Below are 10890 nucleotides of genomic sequence, written 5' to 3' on the forward strand. Positions count from 1 at the left end.
CACAGCCCGAGCTGGCTAGTGTCCTGCCTCTGCCGCTCGTTGGTGAAAAGGCGTTGGGCAGGTGGTCGGGCTTCTCTGAGCCTCGTTTCCCTCATCTGTGAAATGGAGCCCATGACGCTCAGTTCTGGGCTGGGGGCGAGGGCGCCGGGAGACGACCTGTGCGGAGTGCTGGGCACGGAGTGGGCGCTCAGGATGGCAGGGAAGGGGCACAAGGGAGCCAGCTGAGCTCTACCATCTGAATGTCAGGGCTGTCCCCACCCTCCCCCGACACCCTGTCCCCAAGACCTTTCACGTCCCCCAGCTGGCCTGAGCCTCTTACCATCTCTGTGAGACGGGCCGGGCAGACCTGGGCATTCCTTGGTGCCAACCCTCGAGATATCCAGGGGCTGCCCAAAGCCATACAGCTAGTGACGCAAGTGGCTTGGAGCTGTGGGGGCTGGCCAGGTGGGGAACAGGCAGTGGGGTGGGAACAGCCCTGGGCTCTGAACCTCACAGGCCTCTGGCTCCAGCCACAAGCCTGGGGCTCTGGCTCCAAACCAGGAAGCCGGAACAATGACTGGGACTGGACCAGGCCTGGGGCTGGGGCTGGGGCTGGGGCTGGCCAGGGGAGGAGGGAAGCCTTTCCCTAGCAGGCAGAGGGGGTGGCCAGCCCTCTGGCCTGCTTCCTTGAGGGGTTGAAGCCGCTGCGCTCTGACTTCCCATCTGTGCAGAGGCAGCTTTGTAAAGAGCCCAGGCCCCCGCAGGCTCCTTGTGGACAGCCTTCTCTGTCCCTGGTCCTCCATCCTGACCTCGAGGCACCCCCCCCCCCTCCTTCAGAGCAGGCCTCAGGCCGGGGACTGCCTGCTCGGGCCTTGCAACTTTGCTCAGGGCCCCAGCCTGGGCCAGGCCACCTGTGATAAGCTCTGCATCCCATCCCCAAGCTGCTTTCTTTGTTTCTTGAAGGTCATGCCTCCAGGAAAAGCCTTGGCTGCTCCTGATCTTCTGCAGATTCTCAGATTCTGGCTGGAATGCCTGGTCCTCCTCAGGGCCAGAAAAGAAGGTCAAAGGGAGAACCTGGGTGGGGAAGGGCCTGTGGGGTCTCCGGGTCGCTGTGTGCCTGCCCATCCCTGCCCCGGTATGCACTTCCTGCCTTTGCTCACCCACCAGCATTGCTGTTTGCCAGGCGGTGAGCTGGTGAAGCAAGAACTTCAGATGAGACAGTTTTGAGGTGTCCATGTGATAAAAGGTAGGATCAGGAGTGTCAAAGCTGCTGATATTCAGTCCAAAACATTCCCTGCGAGAGTCCTCCCTGGCCCTGACCCCCTCCCGCCACCCTCAGCCAGGACCCTGGTCCTCCCTCACTGCCGGCCCCAGGACAGCAAGGACTGCTTCGCAGCTGGGCTTTCATCTAGTCCAGGTCAGTCAGTGTCTTTGTTCTGGGAGGCCCCGGCCCCACCCCAGGTCCACTCAGAGAGATAAGAGAAGCTGGTAAGTTCAGTATTTCCTGAGAGCCGGAGGCTAGGAGTCAGTCTCTCTGACTCAGCTTTGGCTCCTGTCCTTATAGACTTTCGGGGAGAATGGGGGGAGAAGGGAGGAATCGAGAGAGGCCTGCCTGGAAGAAAGGGTGGGATCAGGCAGAACAGAGACGGGGAAAGCATGTTCCAGGGGCAAGGAAGGCTTTGAACAGAGGTTAGGAAGCAGACCGGAGTCTGGGGTGTTCGGAGCCGCCAGGAGATGGTGGTGGTGTTGGTGCTGGGGTAGAAGGTCCAGGCCCAGGGCCCGGGTCGTAGACTGGGGTCCGGCCAGGAAGGCCTGGAGTTGAGGCCGTGGAGGCTGGGCTGTCCCAAGGCAGTCAATGCAGGGACAGTTTCTAACGTAATCTATTTATGATGAGCAAAGAGGCCCCCGAGGCCGAGGGGCCTTCTAGGCCAGAGAGAGTAGCTCTGTTGGATCAGAGCAGGGCTCTCCATTTCTCCGCCTCTGGGTGGGACTTTTAACCTGCAGATCCCACCACTGCCAGCAACTCCCAGAGAGCTTTCTGGTGGGGTATCTCCTGCCAAACCCAGGCCAAATGTCCCCACCTCCAAGAAGCCCCCCTGGGTTTTCTCCCCACGCTTGGCTTGCATCTCTCTCAAAGCAGGAAGGCAGTAGACCGTGGGGGCCGCAGGCTCAGGGTTCAGGCAGGCTGGCTTCAGTTCCCAGCTCTGCCAGCCACCCTCTCTGTGACCCTGGGCCAGTCACCTAGCCTTGCCAACCCTTTCATCATCTGTAAAACGGGTATATAATTACCCACCCCATGGGGCCTGCAAAGTGCTTAGTACATGGCCTTGCACTTAAAAAACGGAAAGCGCGTGCTAACACAGGCTTGTTAATGCTCAGCTGCTCTGAATTTCCTTTATCCCTGGGCGCACGTTCTCATGTCTACGGCACGAGGGTTCAGTCGTGGGCAAGAACCTGTTCGAATGGCTGAATGGCCGGTGCGGGTCACCCTTCACAGCTCTAGGGCTCGAGGAACACGGCCTCTGTACGCCCACATTCTTACCTCCTGCTTTCAGCTCCGAGGCAGCTGGACGGGAAGCGCTTCAAAGGCAGACAGAGATGGTATCTGGTCTGTGTCCCTCCGGCACCCAGCACGGCCCCTGGCAAGGCCTCAGCCGTCTGCTGGATCGCATTCCTGGAGGGACTTGCCCAGTCAGTCACTCAGTCACCCGGTGTCGGGGAAGCGGGGCCAGGAAGGGCTCCAGGCACTTGATTCCCTCTGACGTGTTCTCTGGATGTCCCCAATGTCACGCAGGCCAGGACTCCGGCGCCCCCGCTGTGAGCCTGTTAGGTGAATCTCTTCTCGGCATTGGCATGTTGGAGGGGACACTCAGGGCCACAGAATGTGGCCTTGACACCCAAGGGGCTCTGCCAATGGCTTCCCAAGGCTCAAGCCAGGCTGACTGTCTGCTGGACTTGGAGGAAAGGGCTTCTTCCTGCATGAAACGGGGTGGGGGGGCACTGGCCACCTTCTCGACAGGGCTCTGAGGAGGAAGGGGCTCTGTGACCTGACCTGCTTACCATTTCCTGTCTGCTCCCCCTCCCCGCCCCCCATCTTCTGTGCTATTGTCATCAGAGCCTCCTACTCGGGACAAAGAGGTGGACACCATGGTCCCCCACCTTGCTGTAAGGGTAACGATCATTACCTCCAACCTTAAAAGAAATTAAGATCAGCCTTGAGTCTCTAAGGCAGGCAGGTTTGGTCTGCATACCAGACAACAGCACAAGGTTAAATACACGCCCGTTCTGGGAAGTATTCTACAAACGCTGAGCACTGACGATACGTGAGCACCGTGTCCAGCGCTGGGACTTGCTGAGCCCCAGGTCCTGGGCTGGACCGGAGGCTGACTCCTTCCCTGCTGTCCGCCCAGTAGCCGACGGAAAGACAGGCATGCTATCCTGGGGGGCGGGGGCTGTGGAAACTCCGGGGCCACGTCCAGGGTAACCCCACTCAGAGAGGCTGAGGAAGAGTGTCTGTCTCCAGCAAGGCGAGGGACCACGGTGCCCGTCTCTTTGTCCCGAGCAGGGGGCTTTGATGACAACAGGGCGGAAGACAGGTCCTGACCCCCCTCCCCGCAACACACACACACACAGACACACGACACCTCCCTGTGGGAACATTAGGTTTATTTCCGGTCAGGCTGAACTCTGGGGGAGATGGGGGAGGCCACCGTTCACCCTCCGTCCTGCTGGGGAACCTGAGGGGGCGTGGTCCGGCAGCCTGGGGGTCGGCCCCCTGGGCGTGGGCCTCCTTCCGCAGGTTAACGCCAGGGAATTAGGTAATTGGAACGACTGTGGAGAGAAATGGGGGCAAGGTGGGGGCCTCCGGGGTATCCTGGGGAAAGATCGGGCTGTCCTCCTCTAGGCTGCCCCACAAAACCCACCCTCCTGGCCTCCGAGCTCTGAAAACACAGCTTCCACCCTGTCTCTCTGTGGCTCAAGGACCTTCAATGCCTCCCTACTTCCTTCGCTGTGTTTTCTGCCAAGCCCCTCCCTTCCAGTCTGCCTCATCCTCACCTCCCTGCCATCCCCAGCCGCGCACGGCTCTACTCGTTTTCAGTCTTTCTGTGACCCTCCCCTGGCGGGCATTAGACAGCAGTAAAAAAAAGCTAACAAGGGTCCCCTTGGCTGTGCGCAGGGCGGGTGAGGGAAGGCATGCTTTCCATTGGTCATTACGATGCCACAGTCTGTGTGCCATCCGATGGGGGACGCGTGTGTGGTGACAGGTGGACGGAGGGGTTTGAGCTGGAGGGGAGAGGCAGACCCTGCGTCGGGGAAGGCTTCACGGATGGGACCTCCGGGTAGGGCTTTAAAGACTGAAGAGGAGTTTTCCGGCGACCGAAGGGTTAGCTAGGCGCTGAAACAGTACAAGCGCAGGGGTGGAGTGCTTGGCTGTGCTGGGGCTTTGGGTCACACCCGGGAGGAGGAGACTGCAGGCAGGCAGGGAAAGGGGCTGGAGAGGTGGGAGGTGGCGTAGTTAGGGAGACGCCCGGCTGTGCTGCCTCTCCAGCAGGGAACACTAGCTCCAGCTCTGGACACCTCTGGGCGGCGTCCTGGAAGGCAGAATCTTGGCTCTTTCCACCAAGTTTCTTACATCTGCTTGCTCTTCTGGCCCCTGCGTGCCTTCCAGGTGACCCCTTACCCCCACTCTTGGCCTCCTCAGGGACAAGTTGGGTGGGACAGGCTGTGAGCTCCCTCCCTCTCCAGGTGGGCTGTGCTGGGCCTCTCAGGAGGGACTCGGTTTCTTTCTTTCTTTCTCTCTCTCTCCCTCCTTCCTTCCCTCCCTCCCTCCATCTCTGACATCATGGGGGCTATCAATCCTTTGGAGCCTCCCTCGCCAGGACCAGGACCCGAGGGCAGAGCAGGGGTCTGAGAATCCCAGGGGCTGGCGGCAGCCAGGTGTGGGGCAGGGCGGGTGGCGGGGTCAGCCCCTACCTGTAGTAGGATCCGAAGTGGCGGAAAGTGTTCCTGCGGAAGAGGGAGCGGGGTGAGCCAGAGGTGGGGAGGCGCACCCCCATCTGGGGGAACCTCAGTCCCCTCTCGGGAGGCACCATGCCCCCAGAAGGGTTACACTGCCCCTTCGCCCCACCTAAATGCCTCCACCCCCAGAGGGTGCTGTTGCCAGGGACGGAGGACAGGGTGTTGCATTTAGCAGGTGTAAACAATCAATTCGTTTTGAAATTGCGACTTTGTTGTGGGGTATTGGAGCCCACCGACTTTTCCCAGGCCTCACAGGGGTCGGGGGCCTGCGGCCTCACTCACAGGGAATCGTAGGGCAAGGGCTTCTGTCCGTATCGGTCCAGGCTGGGGTTCTGGTTGAGACAGTACTGGGCGGGCCAGAGGGACAGGGAGGGTGGTGGGTGAGCCAGGGAGGCAGGGATGGGGGAAGCCCACAGTTCCCACTCACGCCCCCAGCACAGCACTCTCTGCGGGCATGTTAGCCCTGGGGGTTGGGGGACCGCGCTCGCGGTCTCCCCTCCTTTCCCCACACCCCATCCCGGGTTGGCCGCTGCCCCCCTCCACCCTGCCCGGCCCCCAGGGACAGGTCGGCGCAGAGCCTTCCCTACCCGCCAGTTCTGGGTCACCTCCGGCTTCAAGTGCCGCACCGCGTAGCCGCTGAAACTCTCGGCTGGGGAGACAGTGCGGGCCTTCCGCCCCTAGCTCCGCAGTCCCCCGCCCCCGGCCAGGACAATCTCTGGCCCGGCTCTCACTGGAGCCCCGCCCCTGGATAAAGCCCCGCCCACACCTGCTCCTAGACTCAGCCCCACCTCTACCACCCAGCAGAACAAGTCCTGCCTCCAGATCCTGCTCGGTGGGTCGCAGAACCCACTCTGCCCTCCGCCCCAGCCCCAGCGGCTCTGTGCCCGAACCTGGCTTCCACCGTGTCCCTAAGACGAGTCCCTTGTCCAGGTCCCTCAGTCCGTCTTAGCTCTGCCCCGACTGCCTCCAGCTTCCCCACCCTGTGCTCGCTGGAGCCCGCCCCGCCCCACCCCACCCGGAGTCCACAGTCCGCAGTCCGCACTCCAGGGCCGGACCCCAGGGACCCCGCTGCTGGGCTGCTCTCCCGCCCAGGGCAGCCCCGGCGCCCGGTAGACTGACCCTTCTTGCTCGAGGGGGGCAGCCTGAACTCTCTGGCAGAGGACACGAAATGGGACCAGTCCTCGAAGGCGCGCACGAAGCAGGGCCAGTCCAGCCGGCTGATGCCCGGCGCGATGGGCGCCAGCTTTCCCTCGCGGCACCTGTCGCGGAGCCTCTGGCCGGTCGCGGTGATGTCCTGCCGAAGCGACGGGAGTCAGGGCCGCGGAGGAAGATGCGGAAGCCCGGGAGGCAGCTCCAAGCCACCCCAGAGGGCGGAGCTGACACTCGGCTCATCTGAGCGAGGGGCGCCTGAAGCCCCTGACGGAGATGGAAACGGGCCCGGGGTCCCAAGGCGTGGAAGCTGAGGAGGTACAGGAGTGGAGCCCAAGACCAGAGGTGCTTGGGGCTGGATGCAGGCAGGGCCTTAGCGCCTTTCCCCTGAGCAAACCAAGAGCTGGGGGCAGGGCTGGGGGCGAAGGACACTCACCAAGCACTGCAGGGGTTTGTTGGGGACACCAAGGAGTGTGAAGTAGGCATTGTCAAAGTCATCTGAAGAAGGAAGAGAGAGGGAGAGTAGATATCTCCAGCACCGGGGGGCCAGACCCACACAGGGAGGTGTGGCCCACACTGCTTTAAATTAAAAAATATATATATATATATATATATATATATATATATATATATATATATATATATTTGACAAGTTTTAAAAATCTAAGATAAAGTAGATTTTTACTTAACTTGGCTTAAAACAGAATAAACTCCAAATCAATCAAACATTTCAATATAAAAAAAATGAAACCACAGAAGTACTGGAAGATAACATGGGTGAATTTCTTTTTGACCTTAGGTTGGGGACAGCCACACCAACTCTAACACAAAATCCAGGAGCCTTAAAGAAAAGATTGGTAACTTTCCCTGCATAAAAATAAACGTTGGCATTGCATAAAACAACATGAGAACTCAAAAGTCAAATGGAAAAAAACATTTCCAGTTATTTTACAGATGAGTTTCAAGTTCCTGATTCCTGAAAGCACTCCTGGAAGTCAAGATCAAAACAGCAAAAAAGCGAAAATAAAAGAAAAGCGGGTAAAAATGAGTACCCAACATGCATAGGGAGTTCACGCAGAAACACAAGAAATACAGATGGCCCTTAAGCATATAAAAAGGCCCTCAGCCTCCTGCACAATAAGACAAATGCATACATATTCAAAGTACAATAAGATTCCAATTTTTGCCTATGGGATTGGACACAACCCAAAAGTGAGTGCAGTTATCAGAAACAGGCCCATAGAAAGCAATTGGCAATACCCATCAGAATTACAGACACACACACCTTTTGACTCCTCGGTCCTGCTTCTGAGAACCTGTCCCGTCTTACAACCTCCCGACTGGGAACTAACGTGGGGAGGATGTTTACCCACTCCAGCACTGTTTGTGATAGCAAATGGATGGAATCCATGCAGGTGTTTGCCGTGAAAGGACCGAGTATGCCAGGATACACCCTCACTAGGCAGCTATCAAAAATAAATCAAGTTCACAGAGTCGCAGGTTCGATTCCCAGTCAGGGCACATGCCTGGGTTGCAGGCCATGACCCCCAGCAACTGCACATTGATGTTTCTCCCTCTCTCTCTCTTCTCCCTCCCTTCCCTCTCTAAAAAATAAATAAATAAATCTTAAAAAAAAAATCAAGTTCTCCATATAGGACCACTAAGGTACAGAAGAGTGTACGTCATATGCTACGCTTTGCTTTAAAGCCTAAAACCAGGATGATTGGACGCAGAAAAGGACACACACTCAGGTTACCACTGTCACCAAGGCGTCAAACTCAGCATCACGAATCGTGGGACAATGACATTCTGTGCCTCCTGCTGAAGTGTTATGGCAAACACAGCATCCGCCACCCGGGAAAGATTCTGGCCAGCAATGTTTTACCTGGTTAAGCAAGCCCCCACACCTGGCTTCTAGTTGACGGAAAATAGATGACCAGGATAAAGAACACCATAAGGAAGCACTCGCTCCAGTTCACAGTGCGGGACTGTCTACAACATAACTGCTTTGGGCTCTAAAAAATATTGTGAAGGAAGAACAGAAACTGTTTCAGCCTACGACTAAAGAGACATCACAACCAATCGCAATGCCCAATCCTAGATTGAATCCTGCCCCCTCCCCAAAATTAAGCTGTAAGAGACCATCTTTGGGGGTAATCGAAGACATTTTAATATGGACTGAATGTTAGATATTATGGAATTATCATCAACTTTCCCACATCTGATAATGGTATTGTGTCACGTAGGAGGTTCCTATCCTTGGGAGCTGCTTGTTAAAGTGTGTGTGTGTGTGTGAGAGAGAGAGAGAGAGAGAGCGAGCAGCAAAACATTAATTGAAGCAGGTGGAAGGTAGTGGGTGTTCATAGCGTTATTCTTTCAACTTGTCTCCACGTCTGAATATGTTCATAGTAAAGAGTGGGTGAGTCGCATGGTACATGTTTGTGTTTGCAACAGTCAGCCACGAGAGGAGAGTTTCAAACCGAGAGCGGTTACCTGCAAGTGGGCGTGGGAGGAGGGGGAGACGGGAGACTCGGTAAAACGTACCTTGTGGCAGCATTTTGAATTGTAAGCCTGTAACGCAGGTACTGTTTTTGAAGCATGTACTTGGAGCAAATACGTATCTAAACCACGAGCAAGCTTTCCCCGAAAACCCAGATCCCAAGAATAGCTAGGAAATCGGACAGTCTGCGGCTGTGCTGACACCTCCCACGCGGTAGTGGGGGTGGGGGGAGCCCAGTCGCTGCTCCCCTGTGGAGGGGGCCCCTCTTCTCCTTTCCCAGTTCCCATCTTGGCCCTGCAGGGATCTGCGTGGGACCTCTGGCGATCACCATGCAGTCTGATATGCGTGGGGCCGGGGACCAGGGACCGGGGTATTGTCCTGGGTTCCCCTCTCTCGTCCTTCTATCACACGGGTACCAAATCCTGTTGTTTTTACCTCTTAAATACTTTTCACAACGCTTGCCAGTGGCAAGACACTGCCACTCCTCCTAAAGACTGTGGCCGGTGTCCTCACGACCCCTCCCCCATTATCCACCTCTAGTCCCTCTGGGTCATCCTCTGCCCCCTCCCCTACAATGCTCAGACCTTTCTTCTGCTTAAAGTCTTCAGAGGTTCCTATTTCCCTCCTGAGAAAGTCGGGGCCCCTGAGCTCAGCAGCAGGGCCCTTCCTGAGCTGTGCCCTGGCCCCCAGCCACTGCTCCTCCTGCCCCCACTCACCTTTTCCTCCCCTGCTACTACACCCCAATACCTTGTGCAACCTTTCCCTTCCAGGCCTCTGCCCATGCTGTTCCCTCTAGCTGCAATACGCTGCGTTTCCCTGGGGACTCAGCACAGTGTCAGTCACGAACGAGGTGCTAAATACAGGAACGTGTGTGTGTTCTTGCGGCGCCCTCCCCTCCACACCCAAGCTTCCGGTCCACGGAGAGTTAGTTCTCCCCTGGGCCACGTGCTCCTCTCACTCACTCATGGGAGGCGTGAGGAGGGTCTCTGTCCCTTTCCCAGGTGGAGAGACAACTGGACAGAAGCTGGTATTGTTGCCATTATTACCCCTCCTCCTGCAGCACCTGCTGACCTCCACACGGTTCTCCCCATTAGCAATAACAGCAGCAACGACAGCAATGTGCTCGACTCTGCCGAGCACCCAGTGGATGCCAGGCACTACTCTCAGCACTCTTCCTGCCTTATCTCACCTTAACTTCTCACCCGCCTTGGGGGGCGGGCCCCACTGCCAGCCCCCTTCTGCTGAGAAGGAGACAGAGGCTCAGACCTGGCGAGGTTCGCTGGGCAGGAGGTGGCACAGCTGGGACCAGCCCTCAACCGCTTTCACCTGCCCCTCGTGGCCGTGCACTCCCAGATCTCTCTCCTCCAAACCACCTACTCCTTCCCCGAAGGCCCCGGTCCAGGCGATGCCAGAGGCAGGGGCGGGCGAGGGGCCCGACCTTTGCGGCAGTAGGTGGAGGACCGGCAGTGCTCCTCCGACAGGCAGGCCCTGGTGGAGTCCATGTCCATGCGGCGCAGGCTGGGCAGGGCCGGGTGGTAGAGCTGCTGCTTCACGCCGGCCAGCTGGTTTCTCTGCCGCTCCATCGGGAGCAGGATGGCTGGGGACGCGTACACGTGGGTGGAGCCGTCCTCCCAGGGCACCAGGTCCACGATGCGGGCCATGGCTGGGGAGCCGAGGGTGCAAAGGGGTTCGCCTAGGGCTCAGGCCAGCCAGACGCCCTCCCACGCAGGGACACGGCCTTGGCCCGGGCTGACTTGTCTGCCGTCCCACACGTGTGGAGCACCTGCTGGACGCTAGATCCTGTTTTTTTCGGGAGCTCCCGTGTGGTGGCAGGGACACCCAGACAGCATGATGGACACACAGGGGACGTGCTAAGGGCGCTGACTGAGGGGAGCGCCTGGGGAGGCTGGGGACCGTGGCATTCAGGGCACAGTCTGAAAGGGGTGGCATTTCCGTCTGTTCTTAAATAGTGAGCAGGAAGCAGCAGGAGCGAGTGGGCCCAGATTTAGCTCAGATGCCTCTGGGTGACTGACTACGGACTTTGGGCCTCAGCGAAGGTCTCTGGCATTTACTCAGAGTTCTACAGGGAGACGAAAACGTTTTAAAGAGAGGGAGAGGCACCACCGACGTGAGCTGGGAAAACAGTGCTGGCCAGGCAGGGCCTTCCTGTAAAACTCGGGTATTCCCAGGAGCCCTTTGGCCACGTCAACTTCAGTGAGAATTTGTTGACTCAGCTTGCTTCC

The 10890-nt window shown here is 57.9% G+C and overlaps 1 protein-coding gene across 1 annotated transcript; it reads right to left on the reverse strand.

The window, feature by feature from the left end:
• Positions 1-3635: 3635 nt before the first annotated feature.
• Positions 3636-10308, reverse strand: LOC123805993 (testis, prostate and placenta expressed). Its single transcript, XM_045818933.1, has 7 exons — positions 10086-10308; positions 6584-6645; positions 6118-6292; positions 5586-5647; positions 5281-5345; positions 4954-4986; positions 3636-3810 (listed from the first exon to the last, which is right to left on the reverse strand). Exons 1-7 carry the CDS (start codon positions 10306-10308, stop codon positions 3780-3782), a joined length of 651 nt encoding a protein of 216 aa, XP_045674889.1. The 3' UTR covers positions 3636-3779.
• Positions 10309-10890: the final 582 nt, after the last annotated feature.

The sequence above is a fragment of the Phyllostomus hastatus genome, unplaced genomic scaffold (genome assembly GCF_019186645.2).
Source record: "Phyllostomus hastatus isolate PE091 unplaced genomic scaffold, TTU_PhHast_1.1 phas_scaffold_345, whole genome shotgun sequence".
Taxonomy (NCBI): domain Eukaryota; kingdom Metazoa; phylum Chordata; class Mammalia; order Chiroptera; family Phyllostomidae; genus Phyllostomus; species Phyllostomus hastatus.

Excerpts from the sequence above, each read along its gene's own strand:
- LOC123805993 (XM_045818933.1), bottom strand. The coding sequence starts at position 10,308 with ATGGCCCGCATCGTGGACCTGGTGCCCTGGGAGGACGGCTCCACCCAC. Across the intron at positions 5,346-5,585 it reads AGGTGACCCAGAACTGGCGG|TACTGTCTCAACCAGAACCC; the intron begins GTAGGGAAGGCT and ends TGGCCCGCCCAG. Across the intron at positions 3,811-4,953 it reads CACTTCGGATCCTACTACAG|TCGTTCCAATTACCTAATTC; the intron begins GTAGGGGCTGAC and ends TTCTCTCCACAG.